Source organism: Phocoena phocoena, chromosome X (genome assembly GCF_963924675.1).
Source record: "Phocoena phocoena chromosome X, mPhoPho1.1, whole genome shotgun sequence".
Taxonomy (NCBI): Eukaryota; Metazoa; Chordata; class Mammalia; order Artiodactyla; family Phocoenidae; genus Phocoena; species Phocoena phocoena.
The window spans coordinates 39,520,217-39,542,527 of NC_089240.1; the positions used below are offsets into that span (position 1 = coordinate 39,520,217).

General features: G+C 35.3%; 1 protein-coding gene across 8 annotated transcripts in view; it reads left to right on the forward strand.

Annotated features, from left to right (window-relative positions):
• KDM6A (lysine demethylase 6A) overlaps window positions 1–22,311 on the forward strand; it is a 206,337-nt gene that overhangs the window by 118,413 nt on the left and 65,613 nt on the right. For all 8 annotated transcript variants that reach the window (XM_065901133.1, XM_065901140.1, XM_065901134.1 and 5 more), the window contains exons 6-8: window positions 1,043–1,163; window positions 12,544–12,598; window positions 16,868–16,902. In XM_065901133.1, coding sequence (XP_065757205.1) covers window positions 1,043–1,163; window positions 12,544–12,598; window positions 16,868–16,902 — 211 coding nt within the window. The remainder of the gene's footprint in view (window positions 1–1,042; window positions 1,164–12,543; window positions 12,599–16,867; window positions 16,903–22,311) is intronic.

Sequence of the window (22,311 nt, forward strand, 5' to 3'; positions counted from 1 at the left end):
ATGTTCTACTGGTAATTAAGACTTTTTATGAAAGATAAAATGTGAATTTGGGGCAAAGATGGACTGATAGACATAAAGTGACATATAGTAGAATAGAGAGCCCAGAAACTGACCAAGACGTTTGATATGGACATTTGATTTAGGACAGTGTGGCACTGTAGAGCTGTGGTAAGGAGGGTCTTTTCTACAGGTGGTGTAGGGGGTACTGGATACCTGTATTGAAAAAAATGAAAACTGACCCCTACCTCACACCATATAAAAAATAAGGTGCAGATGGATTGTAAACCTAAATATGAAAGGTAGAAATATAAAGTTTTAAAAAAAAGACTTCATTTTATGGAGTAGACTAGAGACAGGATTAATCTCTCCTCCCTTAAAAACAAAACTATCTGCCCCACCCCTCTCTCCCCTAGGAAATTCCAGAAACAGTGAAATCAGTTATTTACACTGACAGTTAAGCCATAAAATATTATTTGAAGGGACTTCCCTGGTGGCGCAATGGTTAAGGATCCACCTGCCAATGCAGGGGACGTGGGTTCGATCCCTGGCCCGGGAAGATCCCACATGCCGCGGAGCCACTAAGCCTGTGCGCTAGAGCCTGTGAGCCACAACTACTGAGCCCATGTGCCACAACTACTGAAGCCCGTGCACCTAGAGCCTGTGCTCTGCAACAAGAGAAGCCACCACAATGAGAAGCCCGTGCACGGCAACGAAGAGTAGCTCCCGCTCGCTGCACCTAGAGAAAGCCCGTGTGCAGCAACAAAGACCCAATGCAACCAGAAAAAAAAATTTGAATAATTGAGAGTAAATTCAACTGATCTTCCTTTTCTCCTTTTATATTACACACATTCAAGTACATAAAAGACCCAGGCACCCCTTCCTAGTCTTTTTTTTGTTAAAGCTATTCATTCACATCTTTTTTTATAAAACTGGCATTTCCTTTAAAACAGAATTGCATAAAAGAGAAGTTTTACTGTTCTACCAAGCAAAAATTCATGTAAGTGTTAAAAAGTAAAGATATCTTATGTCTATGTTCTTTCAGGGCAATTAAAGCATTTCAGGAGGTGCTTTATGTTGATCCCAGCTTTTGTCGAGCCAAGGAAATTCATTTACGGCTTGGTCTTATGTTCAAAGTGAACACAGACTATGAGTCTAGTTTAAAGGTAGGTTGTTGGGTTTTTTCTGAGATACAATGTTTCATTTTTGTGGGGTCTTTGGGGGGGGTTGTTAAATATTAGAACATTGAGAAATGTTGGAATTTATATGGTACTTCAAAAGAAAATTTGAAAATTTAGATGAAAGAACTGTTTATCAGCTATGAACTGGAAGATAACATAAGTTTGGGTTTCTAATTATATCATTAAACTTTTTTTTTTTTGAGTTTTAATTGTGGTGTGTTATCAGGAAAGGGTGAAGGTTTCAGTCTCAATTTGGACATCTGAATCACTCTGCCATTAGTGATTGGCAACCATAGAGGTCAGAAGCAGCTGCTTAATGATTCTGTATCTGTGACCCCATCATTGACTGTTTACTTGTATGGGTCTCACTAGAAATCTCTCCACCTCTACCAGCAAAGCACATCTCATATCTTAAATATAAAAACGTGTGTTCTTTGCTAGTCATTTGAACTGCTGGTTTGTGAGTATAAACATTGTTGGGCAAAATAACATTGTTGGTTAAATATTTTACTTTCTATAGAATTTAACATTTCTCAAGTTTTTCATTTAGTTTCTTGTGCTGTCTATGCCATCACTTTAGGTCTTACTGGGCTTTTCACGAAGATAGTGCTTCCCTGCTCGACAAAAGTATTGCTTTTTAAAAGGATTAGAAGTTCTAGGAAAAGCTTAAATTTTTTGTGAATTTATGACTATTTATAATGGTTGCCATGTTCTAAATATCTCCGTTGCAGATTATCTTCATTCTGAAGGGTCAGGAGGGAGATAAACAATGACTTTACAGTAGGTTGTAGTTTGAATTCACTAGTAAGGAACTACTGAAATAAATAAATAAATAAAACTGTATTTAAGAGTGCCTAATTGTTCTAGAGTTTTAAAGTAGACAGTTTTGCAAATACTGTTTCTATCTTTCATGAGTTTATAAAGAACAATGCTGATGGTACGAAAGAGAGGTATACAGTCCAAAACACTAAAATAAGTAGATTGTGAAAGTATTCAGATCACACAGTTCTCAGAGGTAAGTGAAATTTGAGAAATAGGCCCTAGGGCAAATGTAAGTAATGTGGAGACTAAGGGCTGGCCTAGAAGTTATCAATTTTCCTCAAGTTTAGAGCAGCATGTCTCAAACTATATGTTCACATGTGAGTGGACTTGAAATGGAAAATAAGTTCAGATATGCCACCTTGCATATTTTGACCTCCTCTTGGGCATTCACAGTGTATACTAGCAAACCAGACTCTTAAAATGCTTATAATACAAAGTCAAGTTATTTGAGCTTTTTACAGAACTGTCACAGTATGGTTATTGTGTGTTGCAGAAGTGTAAGTGTTGCTCAGGAAATATATTTGAGTGGAAAAAAGTAATGAGATTTGTCCCAAATTATGGAATGTAGCTATCTCTGAATATCAGTACAGTGGTACCTTAAACAATTCTATAGATGCAAAACTCTCTTTCCATGAAGGTGGCAATATTTAAAATCCCCTTTAATTAGGGGAAACAGTGTTGAGAAGTGTTCCATGGCTAATTCAAAGTGTTCTTGCTTACTACTGTTCAACAGAAACCTTCCTGTATACAACTTTTAATTTGTTCAGGCGTAAAGACTAACAAACTTTCAAGTCATAGCGATTTTAGCAAGATTGCCTTAAGTAAGTGCAGTCTTCTGGTTTGGGGCCTTTCCTCCATTTATTTAAAATACTTGATACCATTCTGATGTTTGTTTCATTTCCATGAACATAGAAAAGAATTTCAGGAGTCCTTGATATTTCTCTTCCCCATAATGAGAAGATTTCATTTGATTTTTATCTCATCTTGACATTGGCTTTTTAAGGCTTCTCTCTCCAGTATTCCTTGTCTATTTTCAGGAGAATTTTAGGCATGAACATATGTAGTTGAAGAGGAGGTATTTCAGTATATTACTGTAAGTGCTTAGCATTTAGTGTAAGTGAAGGTAGGAATCAGAAGGAATGATATGCCCCATTCCCCTTAGGTGGCCTTCAGTTTTCCTACAGTGGACTGGCTAGTACTTTACCTTTATGGATAGATGTGGAGCCTCTGGTGACTTTTCCACTACATGAAGTTGTTTCCTAGCACAGTGTATTGGTATAGATGCTATGGGCTGCAACCTCAGAAACCTCCCAACTGAAGCTGGTTAAAATGACACAAAAAAAGTAGCTCATATAACGTAAAGTCCAGCCTTCAGGATTGGTTGATTCAGCTGATCCAGTGTTTCACTAAGGATTCATTTTCTTCTCTGTTCTGTGTTGGCTTTTTTTTTTTTTTTTTTTTTTTTTTTGCGGTACACGGGCCCCTGACTGTTGTGGCCTCTCGCGTTGTGGCGCACAGGCTCCGGACGCGCAGGCTCAGCGGCCATGGCTCATGGGCCCAGCCACTCTGCAGCATGTGGGATCCTCCCGGACCGGGGCATGAACCCGTGTCCCTTGCATCGGCAGGCGGACTCTCAACCACTGTGCCACCAGGGAAGCCCCTGTGTTGGCTTATTCTTAAGGCTGGTTGCCAGGTACACAGTGAGATGATTTCTTTTTCAGTGTCTCATAAAGAAAAGCACCTATACCACTACTCTACATTATAGAGTAACTATAATGTAGAGTAGTGGTGTAGGTGCTTAGTATAGTGCTGGCATATAGGAAGTGCTCAGTAAATACCTGATTTATCATGTTATAGAGGAGAAAGATCCTGACTTCCTGTTGATCTTGTCAAGAATATTTCACTTTGCATCTCATTGGCCAGAATTAGACCACGTGGCTATTCTCAGTGATTCCTTATCAAAGGTGTGATTATTCTTAGACCAGTTATGCCCAGTTTTTGAACAGAGCTTGATTTCCTAAATACACTGTTCCTGTCTAATAGAGAGTGAGGGGTGGGTAAAAAGAGTATTTTGGTATGGGAGTGGTGCATACAATCTGTCCATTACAGATCTGGTCTTCTCTGCCTCATTTCCTTTCCCTCTGGGATGGAGAGATACAACATATACAGTATGTTTTAGATGGTAAAATATTTAAATAAAATACAGTTTATTTTCATAATAGATTCCTTCTTTTCACCCACACATGAAATGCATTCCAGGGCCTCCTGTTTTATTTCTATCTCTGGTAATCACTTTTCTCCCAAAATGTATTTCTGAAGCAGATTCATTCTGTTTTGGTACTGTGTAAACAGCTCTCAGAGCAGGTAAATTGGGTTTTAAAATTTGACCCTGCCAGTAAACTAATTGTGTGACTTTGGGCAAGATGCCTAACTTTTCTGATCCTCTTTGTGTCTGTAGAACTGGAATAACTGTACCTACTCCACAAGATTGTTAGAAGATTAAATAATATATATATCGAAGTATCTGACAAATAAGTTTTTTTTTTTTTTTTTTTTTATGCGTTACGCGGGCCTCTCACTGTCGTGGCCTCTCCCGTTGCGGAGCACAGGCTCCGGACGCGCAGGCTCAGCGGCCATGGCTCACGGGCCCAGCCGCTCCGCGGCACGTGGGATCCTCCCAGACCGGGGCACGAACCCGTGTCCCCTGCATCGGCAGGCGGACTCTCAACCACTGCGCCACCAGGGAAGCCCCGACAAATAAGTTTTTTCAGCCCTTCTTTCTTAGTTCTCAGTTTATCTACCATATCTAAAACTCCTCTAATTTGGGGCCTAGTATAGATATTGTTTGTGTGAAATCCATTTTCCCGTCCTAGAATTGAATACTTGTATTTTTGTCACCCTGCCCATCCTCAGAAATGTGAAGTTAATGCCCAGCTTACTTTTCAATCAGATGGTGTTATTTTTCCATTAAATTGGCCAATAAAGATTTCATGTGTTCAGTTGAGTGGTGGAAGTACCAATTCTTAATTTATTAACTAGTTTAGTACTATCTGAACCAGAGTCCATTTCAGGGTGACATTTCTACATGATATTTTGTTGTTTTTCTTTCCTGCTTGAGATAATATCCCCCCAGGTGGGATTGGTTGCCTATTTACCTCCATATAATTCAGAATTTTGCTTTATTACTTTTTAATGATATTAATGATAATTGCTTACATTTGTTATGTATTTGAGGCAGTGTGCTATCATTACTTCAGTAAAAGCACACCAATTTTTTTTTTTTTTTTTTTTTTTTATGCGTTACGCGGGCCTCTCACTGTTGTGGCCTCTCCCGTTGCGGAGGACAGGCTCCGGACGCGCAGGCTCAGCGGCCATGGCTCACGGGTCCAGCCGCTCCGCGGCACGTGGGATCCTCCCAGACCGGGGCACGAACCCGCGTCCCCTGCATCGGCAGGCGGACTCTCAACCACCGCGCCACCAGGGAAGCCCAAGCACACCAATTTTGACAAGTAGTTTTATATAATGCCTCTAAGTTTTACTCCCTGGCAGACTATTAAAATTATTTCCCTCATATGAAGCTAATATAGGCAAAATAATATGTGATAACACCCATACTTCAGTTAATGCCAATGCATCTATTTAATTTAATGAAGATTATTAAAAATGTCTTCCTAATATTTACATATTTAAGTTTCCCTAAAATATGTCAGCATTAGAACTTTCTTGGATTTTTAAAGGTAAAGAGGGTGGCTTTTTTATGGGAACTTGTGGATAGTTGGCAATGTAAGTCCTCTTATAATTTGATATTTGAAGATGATAAATGCTGATTGAAGGGATTAATATGAAAGGGTTAGGAAGATGAGAATTACTAATACAAGAGATTATTCTAAGGAAATGGGTTAAACTCAAATGAGACTTGTGTGTTAGCTTGGCATTTTACCAGGTGCTTAGTGTTTCTTGAATGGATAGATGAATGAAATGGAAGAGGCTATAAAATTACAAAATGCCTCATAGGATTGGCTGGAAACGTTGGGGAGAAAAAAAAAAGGCTGATTTTATTTGTCATCTCTTAACAGAATTTTTTTCTACACAAACTGACAGTGCAGTTTTCTCTAGATGCCCCCTGTTCACCAGTTCATTCAGCCACCAGTCATGAAACTTCTGAGTGAAATAGCATTTCCACTTTTTTTTTTTTTACACTTTTCTCTAGAAAACTACATTTCCAGGTATCTGATTTAATCTCATATCCTTTATATAGACTCAGGAATTTTATTGTCATATTTTTTTATGCCGAGATATTAAGGCAGAAAGAATAAGTAAAGGCATCAGATGATATGTACTTCCTTTTAGAAACCACTTTTGGAATCTGTGAAATGCCTCGTCTTTTATTATTTTATTCATTAATGTGTTTGTTTCATTTAATTAAGATACTTTGAACTCCATGTATTATAAAAATACTTGCTGAGAATTTGAATACTAGCTATTAAATTAATTTTAACCAGGCCTTAAGTTTCTAAGATATCTGTAATATTTTTTGTTGTTGTTGAAGCTTTAGCAGCATATTTTTATTAGTTCAGTTGTCTAAAGATAATAAAAGTTGCTATTATTTCTCCAAACCCACTCCTGCGCTGTTTCCTTCATCATGTTCAATAGCTTAACTCTGCCAGCTGGCTTTTTGAAAATTCGAGGCTTTTAAAAATTTTTAATTGAGGTATAATTGACATACAACTTTGAGTAAGTTTAATGTGTGTGTATAATGTGTTGATTTGATACATTTATATATTGCAAAATAAACATTACCATAGCATTAGCTAACACCTCTACCATGTCACATTATTATCTTTTTTTTTTTTTTTGGTGAGAACAATTAAGATCTGTCTCTTAGCATCTTTGAAGTTTATAGTGCAGTATTGTTGACTGTAATCTCTATGCTGTGCATTAGATCTAGTTATCTACTACTTTCACATTTGTACCTTAAAATATCACCACCCGAATTCCCACTTTGGCAATGGAACTTGGTTTCACCTGAGTGTAATGTCCCTGTTCCTTTTGGCAGAGGATGGTTACTGCTGTTTATTTTGTCTTCTGTCCATTTTTCCTCACTTGTGGACAGAAATTTTTTCCCTGTTGTTTCCTTTTTCTGCTGTTCATCAACTTATACTTTACCTTTTAATCTTTTCTAGATATTATCTGGTATGAGGTGATCTGCTAATTGGTTTATCTAACCACTTAATAATGCTTTCTGCACTTCACTCTGCCTGCCCAGTTTTGTTTTTCCATTTGTTATTTATTTCTGCCCTGAGTTCTATTACATACCTTGAAGTGTGAAGTAGTGTAAATAGCTGAAGTACTTCAGTTCCTCAAATACATGTTTGAAAAGGACATGACTGCTCATAGATGTCTAGTAACCATCCTCTCTGATGTTGAGGGGTTGCGATGAGTCCAGGTTTCCCGTGTCAGGTTTCTCTCCTCAAATACATTTTAACTACAAGAAGTTATATCTAATCAAAAAGCACTTTTTGGTGTTTACTGATAGCTACTTAAATTTGTGGTTGTAAATATTTGATCTTCAAATGCAGCTTTATGAAGCATTCAGTGTATCCAGTGTCACATTTTTTTTTAAAGGTTATGTTCCAAAATAGCATTTTACAATGCAAATTGTTACATTATCCCCTTTATAAAATATGTTATGTTTGCTTTGTATTTGTGTACATATTAGACTTATTTTGATATGAACACAAATTGTACACTAGATTTAAAGAACTTGAAAATTAAGTCAGTACATATTCTGATCATTTGTGTACACAGATTGGACATATACTAGAACCAGTGTTTTAGAATTTCTAATCGGTTGCATACCTGTACTTTTATAAAATGTGGTAGAAAGGAGGAATTGGGAGATTAGGTAGGACCCAGTTACAGGAAGAAAGGTGAGCAAGATCTGTAGAATAAATGGGTTCTCATAGGATGGCTGCATGGATGCATGGATAAAAGGTAACACATCCTAGAGGTCTTAAGGAGTTTTAATAAAGGAGTTAATTTATTAACAGATTCAATGTGGGTAGAGATTCCCCATTTATTGGCTTGAATCAGTTTTCTGTTAACTAAAGTATGGGATAAAGAAAGTAGCAGCAGGTTTTGGGATTGGGACGTGAAAAGCCTCCGAATGGAGATAGGTCATTTGGGAGTTTATCGAGTTGGAGGTACCTGAGGGATATCAGATATTGGTATAGACAAGTATAAGTTTGGAGCTGAAAAGAAGGGCTAGAAATAAGATTTTGAACATCTTCAGTATAGAATGTCTACTTTTTTGTTAAAGAAAGTCTTGGAAGAGACCAGATTGGTAAACTTGAAAAGAAGGAGCCTCTGTTGAGTCATGATTGCCAGGATCCATTAACTATTAGTCATTGGTGCAGTAGAGTCTTTCCTTGAAACTCTTGTAATAATCTTGTATTACAAAGAGAATGGAAGAACTGAGTTTGAGGGCTTTGAGAGAATCTCCATCAGATCAGCTTGGCCAGGCATCGTGGCTCATAAACGTTACCAGAACTTATCAGTTTTAGTTCTGTATCTTATTTTCAGAGACTAAATCCCTAAAGTAAGTACCGTCACATCCTAAGGCATTTCCCTAGTTTCATCCATTTATAATAGACTATTAGTTTTAGGAATTAAGTTTGTTGGTTTTAAATCATACTTTCAAAATTGTGGCGATCTGTAAAAATGAAAAAGAAAAAATAATTTACCTTTGACCTTCAAGAGTGCCTGACACCTTCCCTTCTCCCACTTAAACCATCCATAAAACCCTGTTTCATAAGGGCTGTGTACACATAAGTCGTTTCCTCAGCCTGAAGGACCTCTTTTCTTCCCTCAGCTATATCTTTTGGAGTCTGCTATGGAGCTGTCTTTTAAGCTTCTATTAGGACATTAATTTCAGTGAGCCTTTTATTCAGTTGCGTAGATGCATAGCCATAACAGAGTGCCTGGCGTAGAGTAAAAACCGGTTGCCAACATTTTATTCCTAAAAAGCTGCGTCTGCTTTAATTGAATATAGACAGCAGTATTGACTACACATACCTTGTCTACATAGACTGAAGTAAGGCTTTGGGGGTTAAGCACACAATTTACAAGTTTTAAATATTGGCATTTAACCCTGACTGTGCACTGGAATAATTTGTAGAAGCTTTAATCTGGTTCACAGGGTGTGATCCCCAACCCACTGAATCAGAAAATCCAAGATTGGATATGAAATCCAAACATTGCTCCATATTAATAATTTATGCATACAACCATAATTTGTCAATTATGAAAAGTTATCTCATGGCTTGTCTTCAGAGTTGGGAATACAGTTGGAGGGTTCTACAGTTGAAAAGATTGTGAGATAATCACAGACTTTATAGAAGTAAAACTCTTTAAAGGGAAATAAAGTCTTGAAACTCAAGTTTTGTGTGTTTTACATCAATATAGATTTCCCCCTCCAGATAGAAATCAAGTTCCTTAGTGTATAGAAAGCGAAATACAATAAAGTTATTTTGAAATACTGAACAAGTCAAAACCTTTTAAAGAGAAAGTGACTTTGGTGATAAAGATGTCAACAGAAATTGTAATGAATTGAACCTTGTACTAAATTGCACCAGAAGTGCTATTAAAAGGAAATCACTGTTAACATTAGGAAAAATAAAGTCTTAGGTAAATCTTCTTGCTTGGAAATTAATTTTCTATAGAATGCTTTCTGCCTTGAGGTTTGTATATAGTCTTTGAACTGCAGAAGCCTCTACTTTCACACAGCAGTAGTCAGTTTCAGTACTGCAATATTTCGGTGTGAGGTACAGTTATTTCCTAGCTCTTTCTGTTGGTTGCAGCGATGGGTGCTAGATATTTTACCATGGCATCTTCAAGGTTTGGGGCTGATTATCATAGTTGATAGTTATTTCTCCTGGTTTATATGTTAAAGATACATCTATTTTGCATCTGGTTTAGATACTGGAAATGAAACTGCGAAGTCATGCCATCCCCACCCTATTCCCTCATCTCCCTTTAGTTTACTGAAAGGTGTGTCAGTGGTTTTCTTTATGTGGGGTGGTTTTGTGTGGCTGTTCTTATTTTCTTAAACTTAAGTAGTTATTCTGTAAGTTCTTTCATTCTCACAGGCCTGTTTTTGAATATGTACTCTTTTGCTGAGTTAATTTTTAGACATCATTGTGGTTTGGAAATGTTTAATATTTCATGATATTTTGGGTTTGAAATGGTGCGTCAGTGACTTCATTGCTGATTTTAAGATTGATTGATAATTATATAAAACATGGTCCAGAACTACTTCTGCCAGTTTTCGCTGCAGGACCTTGAATATTGATAGATGAAATGTAGGTTGGGCAATTCGAATTATGCATCTCTGCTCTTCTTGGGATTTCAGTGAAATAGCAAAACTAAAATACTGCCATCTTAAAGGGTGTTTTTTTGCAGGTCAGTTTGTATCCTTTGGCTCAGCTAGGAAAGGTCTGTCTTCTTTTATCTAAATATTAATTTATGCTGGCAGGATAGATTAGGCTTAGAAATGTAGTACAGTCTGAATGTGTGGCTTCTGTGCCTCTTTTTGTCTAGAGGAAAACAACTGGTTATAAAGCGTGCTTTGCTTTCATAGTACTCACTTTTTAAAATAGTCTGTTTTCTATTGCTGTGGTAGCACACTAAAAGGATGTTTGAGGACATACAATCTGCTTTGTAGACCAGGGGAAAATAAAAGCAGTTCTAGAAGTGTTCAGATGTTGGATTTTTTTTCATTCGGTCAATCACGGCAAATAATTTTTCACTCTTGGTTTGTTGATCATTGTGTCCCTAGTATCTGCATTGTCCTAAGGACATTATAGGGCCTTGAAGTATTTGTTGAATGGATTAAATATTTAACATTTAAGGGTCATAGTCATTTAGTTAGTAGCTTGCCCATTCAGAATATTACAACCCTTAAATGTTAAGAGTACTGCAAATGTAGGCTAGCCTAATTATGCAAGCACATAACAGACATTCGTGAATGAATGTAATAACTACTGATTCATACCAAATTATGCCTTCTAATTTTTCTTTCACTGTAACACTTAGTAGCTGACATTATTTTTGTTAATTGAGGGTTCTAGTTGACCAAGTGCAGTTTTGTTGATTCTGTTCTGAAATACAGTACTAAAAGCTTGCTGATGATGATTCCTCTTGATAAGAAAGTTTTGATAAAGAAAGTTCTTTTTGGGCTTATATCTAGAAGTTGTCATTGTACATATCAATTTTCAGTTTATCCAGCAGTTAAAAAAATATAATTCTTTAGGCATTTCGATTGTGGATAGGAGTGGTAATTTTTAGAAAATGGTGTATACTTTGGCTTTTGATTACTTTTAATGGTAAAAATTTGTGGAGACTCAGAAAATTTGAATATACATTTCTGGAAATATTTTTTAGAAGAGTTCAAAGAGATTTACCTTTTTTTAAATTTTAAATATTTTATACCATTTCTATTACTTGTATGCCTTCTCTTAGTTTAGATAGCAGATTTAATGTTGATACACTAGATGCCAGATGGCGTCCAGTGTTCTTGTTGATGATTTGTATTCTTATAAGTGTTACACCTTGAGTTTGACATGTATTTGGGGGGGGGCAGGCTTATATGACATTATTACAAGTGGATGCTGTAAATTATTAGTGGTTTATTATTGCCTACACATATAATAGCATGTACATTCTAAAAGCATAATTGCATTTCATTTCTGTTGGTTGCAAGGATGGATGGGTGCTAGATATTTTACTATGGCATCTTCAGGTTTGGGGGTTGATGATCATAATTGATAGTTATTTCTGCTGATTTATGTCTTAATAGGTACATCTATTTTGCATCTGGTTTAGATACTAGAAATGAAACTATGAGGTCATGCCATCCCCACCCTACTCCCTCATCTCCCTTTAGTTTGCTGAAATGTGTATCAGTGGTTTTCTTTCTGTGCATTGGTTTTGTGTGGCTATTTGATGCATTCTTTGTGGTACTTCAGATACTTTTAAAAGACACTAAATACAGTAGTTATTGAAGAATCAGTAAGGGCAGATAGTTTTACCCTTTATGAAAATTCTCATAGTCATTTTTTTAAAAAACATTCACATCATTTTGAGATAGTGGTGTTTAATACATTAATGCCATTGAACTTTTACTTTCAGTTTTTAAAATAATGATGTTTTCTATTTGATGTCTTCTATACCTAATACTTCCTATTTACTAGAAGACTTAAAAACCTGATTCTTTTTCCATATAAACAAAATTTATGTAGGATAACTTGATACCAAGTTAATTCTTACCCCAGTTCTCCATTCTCAACTGTTTGAAGAAAATATTCAGCAACATGTTTGTTGCCAGCAGTAAATGTTCAAGGTAATGCTAGTTGGTTGTCTAGTATGTTTTATTTGCATAGCATAGTTTCATTATTATATTAGACCTTATATACCTGAAGATTATTTTAAAATACATTTATATGATTGAATTTAGTGCATTAATTTTCTCACTCTCTTCTTGCAGCATTTTCAGTTAGCTTTGGTTGACTGTAATCCCTGCACTTTGTCCAATGCTGAAAGTAAGTATTATTAAGTACCATAGTTCTCTGCATGTGTTCAGATCACTTCATGGCAAATAATAGTAATAATAATAATAGTCATAAATCCTGTGTAATTTTTTTCCCTAGAATTGTTGAATCTAACTGTATTTGTTGCCATGGCTACTTGTACATGTGAGACCAGTTATTATGAGCAGCAGCCTGTGTCTAAAATAGATATGCCAGTGAACTGGGTTGTTGAATTAAATTATCTGTGCTAGTGAACAAGATTGATTATTTGTGTATTATGACTTGGGGGGATTAAAAACAGGGTTTGCCAATCTTAGGAAAACTGAGTATACAAAGATTCTTAAGTGTTAGCTCACTGATTCGGGCTTTGTGGTATTAAAATTATTGGTAATTATGAAGATATACTTTGACTTTCTATTATAGTTTTAAGCATCACACATAAAGATTGAGGTGAGATTTTTCAGTTAATTAAAAAAGAATGTGTGAAGCATGTTCTGATACAGTGGTTTTCTTTAGACATTTATTTTCTGCTTCTATGTATGTTTCTTTCCAAAAGCAGATTGGGTTGATTATGATGTGTTTATCAATATGTATGTGTTGGCATATTTATTTAGTGTACTTTAAGGTAGCCAATACAAGTTTAAAGAATATACATTGGATTCAAGCTGGATTTCTTTAAAACTTTCTTAATTGAACAATAAAATTTATAATTAGAGTGTATGAAAAATTGAGTCATTCTTCATGAAAATTTCAGGTCAGTCGAAAGATTCTAGGTTTTACAGAGTCAGTATTTTGCTGTAAGTGACTTCATTTTTTAACCATATAGAAAGGAGTTCAGTGAAGAGAAGTCTCAGTGGTAGAAACACCCCCAAATGATTGAATCAGTGAAAAGAATGGTAGAAATTTGAATATAACTTGCATATAACATGAATTAAGACATAGTGTGGATTAAATCATTATCTAGACCAGACTAATTATCTCATAATTCTACTAAATGTAATTTTCTGAGAAAACTTAAAAGAATTCTTTTTTCTTTAAATGAAACTCAGGATTTAGTACTGATCAGTGTATTTCCAGAACAAATGGTGGGAAGGTAACAAATGCAGCAATATTTTAGTTTCTAAGATGAGGATAAATTAGAAAAAGGATTTAACTCATTGATATATTAATTTATAAAATGTTAATTTTTTATACTTTTTCCTTAATTATATATCCAGGTTATATAAACCATCTAGAATATAAACCCTTAAAATCCTTTTAAAATTAATTTATGGGAATAAGAAAAAAATCTGATTTTCATTTAATTGATTGTAGCTAGTGCCTAAAAACTAACTTTCATACGTACTTGTCAGTTTGAATGATAACCTTAGAGGGACGTCACATAAATTTCAAACTAATAAATTTTGTAAATCCTCATTTTATTCTACTCTGTTGAAGTTAAATCTTACTTGTAGATCATTGCTCCTGAAGGAAAACACCTATGTAGAATGAGTACCACAGGGCAGATCTTGTTGAATTTGAAGAGGACAGTTTGAACCATCATGAATACATTTTCGAGCTTACCACGACTCTCTTTCTGTTGGTCCTTGAGAAGGGAAATAAGAAGGAGGGTGACCAATGTCCTGTTTTGCACAGGACTGAGGCGTTTCCCCAGGCTCAGAACTTTGAGTGCTAAAAGGTTGGTCACTCTTAATGGAAAGGGCATGTGCCTTATTTAGAGACATTAGGCCATTATAGTTTAGTTGATTTGGCTAGTTTATTTTTTTATTTTTTTGCGGTACGCGGGCTTCTCACTGTTGTGGCCTCTCCCGTTGCGGAGCACAGGCTCCGGACACGCAGGCTCAGCGGCCATGGCTCACGGGCACAGCCACTCCACGGCATGTGGGATCTTCCCGGACCGGGGCACGAACCCGTGTCCCCTGCATCGGCAGGCTCTCAACCACTGTGCCACCAGGGAAGCCCTGGGTAGTTTATTTTTGACAATCAACATAGCTACTTGATACCATGGTAATAATGGCTGATGTCTCACAGAGCACTAGCAAACACAGACTACTTAATTTGAGCTAGATATTATTCCTGTTTAAACATCAGGCTCTTTATTATCTTTGTAAAACTTATTTCTCTTCAAATTTTTTATATCATTACCTATTTAGATATGCCACAGACGTTGACTGTTTTTTGAAATCTTCCATGTTACTTTGTCGTGCTACAAAGTTCAGAAGATTTTAGAAAGTAAAGTGAGCTTTAAAAAAAAGTCTGTATGAGATTTCTGTTTTATGGCACAATTCATTTATGCAATTAAAGAAAATAAGTAGATACACTTGCCTCTTCTAGAGCTATTTAAGAGGGGTTAATTACAGTTTGTGTTTTGAAAGTAGAATCATGGTGATGTGAGACTTCTCATTATATGATTGCCCCTTGGGATAAAATTGTTCCTTCTAGATTTAATTAATTCTATTAATTCTAAAAATAATGTATTAATTTCTGAAAAAAGTTTAATTTCAGAATGTTCTATGGCAATATTTGTTAAAAATTTCTACCTCTAATTGAGACTTGCCAAGTGGAGCTTTTTCTTAGTTGTATGGTTATGTTCCACTTTGAAGAGTGACTTTTAAGAATTTAAATATAGATTGGTTTTCATACCACAAAAGATGATACTGGATTTAGTAACTCATGGGATAAGAAAGCCCTTGCTGAGCCTGGAGGAAGTTTGGGATGGTAATAGAATGCCACCGTGCTGCTGATCTTTTCTTCCATGTGACCTTTCCATGTCACCTTTGTTAGAGGAGTAGGAAGATTCAGGGGAGAAGGGCATAGATTTTCCATCTCTTCCTCATTCTCTTAACCTGTAACCCGGTCTCCCTCTAATGATGTAGTGAGGTGAGATGGACTGGAACTCTCAAGGGAGCTGTGTTGGAAAAGGGGACTAGGAAATAAGAAAACCCCTAAACAGATATAGGTAAAGGGGATATTTATATCTGTAGAACTTTTATTATTATTTTTATGTGCTTTTCACAAAATGTTGGTTTTCAACTTTTAAAGGTGATGTTTTTATTTTGCCTCATTTCTGATTATTTAACATACGATATTTAATGATTATATATGGAGAGGGCAGTACTTTACTATTGATCCAAAAATGTTGTTTGATATTAAAGTTCATTATATATTTTGTCTTGGTGTTTATGCTTATTTATTACTTCAGCTGTTCCCAGGTGCTGGTCTAGGAATAGGAATCAGAATCCCTTGCAAAACTAAATAAAAAGGCACTTTTCCAGGCCTTGCCTGGGATCACTGAATATAATCTCAGGGATCTCTATTTTTAGTAAGCCTCCCAGGTGACTCTTACAGTTATGGGAGTCAGTGAGAGAGTTAGTTTATGATGGCGATGAGAAATTGATGATAGCTGTGGACATTGTTTTTAAAGGTCCACATATGTATTATGCATATAATTTTGAAAGGCTCCCAGACTCCTTGAAATTCAACTATGAAATCCAGGTAGATAGAACATTAAAAAAAAGATTTGTCATTGAAGGATAAAAATCATATTTTATTTAAGTAAACCAGAATCCAGTTTTGATTCCTGGTTCATTGTTGCTTTTGTTGAATCATTCATATTCTGGTGGTACAGTATCAGGAAGAGTTGTAAACAGAAGCTGCAATATGTATATTTTTATTTGATTTTCAAGAGATACTTGTTAATGTTGAGACTGTTTACTCTTCTTGCCTTCCAAGTGGTTTGACTTTAAAAAAAGATTATGAAGAACTGATAGAGAAATGCAACTTATTTCCTCTATGTGTTATTACTAGTGTCATCCTTGTCTATGACTTCTTTATAAACATTGATATGAAATATGGTATAAGGAAAAAAATTGGAGAGTATTTTTGTTGTTGTTTTAATCAAACACTTTTTTGACTTGTAACTCAGGTTTTAAATACCATGTTTTGAAATGTATAGGTTATAAAAGTTTTCTTCATTTGTTTAATGTTGCCATTTTGAACTTTGTAAGAAGTATACCCACTTGCTATAGATTTTAATATTAATTTAAATAATTACATTGACAAAATTTATTAATGGCCAACAGTGAATACATGTGGTTTCTTATCATGTTCGTGTATATTTGTTTGTATATTCTGTGTTATTAAAAATAAAAGTTATGTTCTATAATTACTTAAATCTGTGTAGTAGAGATGGTGCTTATATTTTACATTTTATATTCTTAATTAAATTTACCCAGACACTGCTGTATTATTATTGATTTTTGTTTTCCATCATCTTTGCAGTTCAGTTTCACATTGCCCACTTATATGAAACCCAGGTAAGTGTTTTAACTTAGGTTACTTAAAACAAACAAAAATGATCACCCATACCATTTTAAGTAGAATCAGATATACAGATAATTTAATGGAGTTCTGGGCATTACTTCTTACATACATTTTATACTCATTAAATGTGGTCCAGATTTTGCTTTAGTGTTACAGTTATTATACAGAGTGCTTGTTGTGTACAAAGACGTTTCATTCAGTATGATTTGCCTCTAAATTCAAACTATCTGCAGGCTTAAATGGCTGTATTTAAGAAGATTTCTCTTATTCTTGATGTGAAATGCCTAGTTTTCTTTTCGAAATGTTTATAGATGGTTGTTATAATGCATTGTTTTTAGTTTCACTTTTTCTTAAGATTAAAATATCCCTTCTACGTATCACTGTTTGAAAGGCATATTAGTAACCTCTTGATGTCATTACCATTACTTTTATGGCTGCTGTATTTAAAAAACTTTTTTAGTTTAATTTTAGAACATTTTATTTTTATGTATGGCAGATTTTGCTTAGTTATATGGTAAAGGACATAAAACATAGACATTCAGTCTAGGTAGGCAGTGGTATGGAAAATCAGGCATAAGTTGGTATGAGGCTAAATATTAGGTAATCATAGTTTACCCAAAAAAACAATTTTTATAACAGCTTTTTAGGAAAAACATACTGTTATATTTCTACATAATTTTTAAGGTCTGTTTTGTTTCAGAGCCACCATGGGGTGGTCTAAACAATTAACATCTGTTTCCTGGACACCTCCATCTGTGCGCCCGCCTACCCTTCCCGCCCCTGTGCGTACTCGCACGCACACATGCGTGCACATCCACTGACTCAGAATTGATGCACACTCAGGTTTGGATACTCTACTAATCTAGGGATTTTATCCACCTTGAGAGGATGCATTTGAGAATTACATTCATGTTGTGGATCAGAGTCTTTACCTGCCAACGCTAATCCCAGCTTCCTGCCAACTGCTGATTTTTGCCAAATCAGTAAAGGCCCCAGGGTGAAAGCAGCTATAGAAATAAGCTTCCTCTCCAAAGTTCTTTCCCTGGAGTCTTAACTCCTTCTGTTTTCATTACCTCAGGAGATCTCTGCTGTCTTCAAAAGGATGAGCTCTGATTTTTTCCCAGCTTTTCTAGTTCTTAGTGAGATTTCCCTGGTCTGTCATTAGGTAAAGCAGATGTTATCTCGCCTTTCTTTTTAATGAATGTTTTTTGCTTGAGATGGAATTCTATTTGATTATTTTTATTTGACCACTTTAAAATTTACATTCCATTGTCTTTTGGTTTTCATTGTTTCTGATGAGAAGTTGTCTGTTGGTGTTATTTTTTTTTATTTCGTGAAGGTAATGTGGGTACAGGACCCCCCCCCCCCCCACTGATTCTTTCATTTGATAAATTTTAGTGCCCATTAAGATTAAGCAAAACAAAAAGAACAAAGTTTGTGCTAGGCAGAGTATATAATTATTAGATGACAGGAAGATGACACTGTAAGCATATGAAAGGATTGAAAAATCTCTACTCTAGTGCTTATAACAAGGATTTTTATTTTCAGGTGAAAAATTAAGGGAAACAAAAGGCTTACCTACAAAGTATACAATGTGATGATTTGATATATGTATGATTTCCCTCACTGAGTTAATTAACACGCCCATCCCCTCACATCTCTAAAGTGGGGGCAGTGAGAACAATTAAGTTTGATTGTCTTAACAAACTTCAATTGTACAATACAGTATTATCAACTATAGTCATCATATTATATGTTAGATCCTCAGACCTTATTTGTCTTGTAACTGGAAGTTTGTACCCTTTTACCAACCTTTCCCTATTTCTTCCACCCCACCCCCTGGCAACCCTTTCTACTGTCTTTTCTATGAGTTTAACTCCCCACCCCCACCCCTTTTTAAAAAGAATCCACATATAAGTGATATCATATAGTATGTGTCTTTCTCTGTCTGGTTTATTTCAGTTAGCATAATTCCTTCCAGGTTTACCTAGGTTGTCACAAATGACAGGATTTCCTTCTTTTTTTAAGGCTGAAATATCATTCCATTGTATTTATATACCACATTTTCTTGATCCATCTGGAGACAGACACTTAGGTTGTTTCCATTCTTGGCTCTTGTGAATAATCCTGCAGTGAACATAGGAGTACAGATATCTCATCAAGATAATGGTTTTGTTTCCTTTGGTAATATAACTGTACCCAGAAGTGGGATTGCTGGATGGTAGTTCTGTTTAGGTTTGGGTAATTTTAATGAGATGTCATGTCAACTCACCCACACTCATTCTTAGATTATCTAAATAAAGATAATTTTGTTTCTCTGTATAATGTCATATCTCCAAGTTAAATATATTATGAATTATTGGATATTTATATCAATTATTTAATTTACCTTTCCCATTTTATTAGCTGAGACCCGCAGAACCATTTTTTTTCCTAATAGTAATAATAGTATTAACTGGCCTTCATTTCTTTTTCTTGATTTTAATGAAATAACTTGAACAAGTCACCATCTAAATTCTAAATAACCTTTAAAGATTAAAGGTAAAGGATTTCTCCCTTTTAACTTTGTTATTACAGTGTTACTTATTTTTGAGTAGATAATCCAGAATGAAAGTGCCTGCAAGAATACAGTGTAGTATCCTCCTCCCTCCTTTTCCCTGGCCACCTATTCCCCTCCCGAAAGCCACCAACCACCATAAGCAGTGTGTTTTATATCCTTCCAGAGAATCTCAGTGTATATATAAGCAAATCCATATATATGCTTGCACATATATTTGTTTTTCTTTATTTTATTGAAATAATAACCCATTATATATGTTCTCTCTTGATCTTGTTTAAATTGGTTTTTTTAACTTAATACTATATTTTGGAAATCATTCCCTATCAGTACAAGTAGAGCTGTATTATAATATATCCCTTTGCAGAGATGTACTGTAGCTAATTTAACTATTCTCCCTTGAGAGATAGTTACAAATAATGTTATTATGAATAACACTGTTGATAAGAATTACTAGTTTCATTTTTAACATTGTCTTCTAACTAGCAGTAGTTTATTACTGAAACACTGTAGACTGGTTTCATTTATGCATATTGTACAAATCCAAAAATTCTAAAGAAAGAAAAATAAATTCCAGCTGACATTTAAAGATACAGTAAATGGGCTTCCCTGGTGGCGCAGTGGTTGAGAGTCCGCCTGGCGATGCAGGGGACACGGGTTCGCGCCCCGGTCCGGGAAGGTCCCACATGCCGCGGAGTGGCTGGGCCTGTGAGCCATGGCCGCTGAGCCTGGGCGTCAGGAGCAACGGGAGAGGCCACAACAGTGAGAGGCCCGCATACTGAAAAAACAAAACAAAACAAAACAAAAAATAAAGATACAGTAAGTATGTCATGATTACCTAGGGTTTATTCCATGAATTCAAGATTAGTTCAGTGTGAAGAAATATGTTAACAAAACAAACAAAAATCATGGTAAGGAAAACAATATTGTGAGGAAGAAAGATTTTTTTTTTGAAAGAAATAAATAGTGTGAAAAGGAGAGAAAAACAGTAGATCTAATTAATAGGTCAAAACCTTATATTCTGAAAAAAATTAACAAAATAGATAAACCACAAACTAACTTGATCAGGAGGATAAATGAGAGATAAAGCACAGATACATAAAGTAAGATAACCATGGAAACAGAAGAAATTAGTACAGTCATACAAGTACAGCTTAGCAGACATGTATGCAAATGAATTTGAAAACTTAAAGTGGACTGTTTCCCAGGGAAATACAGATTAGAGAAATTGACCTCATTAGAGTTAGGAAAGTTATAAAAAGCCAATTTTCATAAAGAGAAACAGAAAATTAAGTAATGCCCTACAGAGAAAGTACCATGCCCAGATGGTTTTACAGGGGAATTCTACGAAGCCTTTAAATACCAGATAATTCTAGCACTCTATAGATTATGCCAGACCACTAGAAATGGGGAGAAACTTTCTCATTTCTTTTCCTTTTTTTGAGAGGGATAGGGGGCTTATAACAGCTTTTAATCTGACCTTGAGAGACTTATGTGTTTGATAATAATTAAAGTCCTTTCTGCACTTACTGATTCTATAGCATATTTTTACAATATAATGGAAACAAAAAATCTGCTTCCAAACATTAACTACAGGCCACAGTTCTTTGGTGTCGTCTTTTTTATTTAATTGTAAAATATACCTGACATTAACTTTACCATTTTAGCCATTTATTAAGTATACAATTCAGTGGCATTAAGTACATTCGCATTATTGTGCAACTATCACCACCATCCATCTCCAGAACTTTTTCATCATCCCAAGCTGAAACTCTGTACCCATTAAAGAATAACTCCTCATTCCTCCCTCCCCCCAGCCCCTGGCGACCACTATTCTACTTTTTGTCTCTATGAGTTTGACTATTCTAGGTACCTCATGTAAGTGGAATGATACAGTATTTGTCTTTTTGTGTCTGGCTTATTTCTCTTAGCATAATATCTTTAAGGTTTGTATATATTGTAGCATGTGCCAGAATTCCATTCCTTTTAGAGGCTGAATAATATTTCATTGTATGTATACAGCACATTTGGTTTATCCACTCATCTGTCAGTGGACACTCGTGTGGCTTCCAACTTTTGCCTGTTGTGAATAATGCTGCTGTGAACATGAATGTGCAAATATTTGTTTTTGTCCCAGCTTTCCATTTTTTTTGGATATATACCCTCAGAAGTGGAATTACTGGGTCATGTGGTAATTCTGTTAAAATTTTTGAGGAACTGACATACTGTTTCCCCCCATTCCTTTTTGAAACAAGTGTAACATTGATGCCTAAACCTGATAAAGACAGTACAAAAAAGAGTCAATATACAAACTGTTATCACTGATGAATATTGGTATAAAAATACTAAGTAAAATATTAGCAAACAATCTGTTACCTCATTAAGCAAATAATATACTATGACCAAGTGGTATTCATTCTGGGAATACAAGGCTGATTGAATATTAGGAAATCTATTAATATCATGCATCATAATAATAGAGCTAAAGGTAAAAACAAGTCACTATCATCATAGATGCTGAAGAAGCCTTTGATAAACTCAATACCCATTCCCAACTAAAATTACTCTTGGACATAGGAATTAAGGGTTACTTTCCTATCATGATAAAATTCATGTACTTTAATTCCAAAGTCAGTATCTTATTTAAAGGGAAACACTGGAGACATTTTCACAAAAATCAGGAGCAGGGCAAAGGATGTCCTCTGTCTTCATTACTCCTCATTATTGTACTATAGGTATTAACCAATGCAGTTAGACAAGAAAAATCAATTAGAGGCACATACAGAAATTAATAGCTTTCAGCAACAATAATTAGAGAGCACACAGTTAGAAAATATTGCCATTT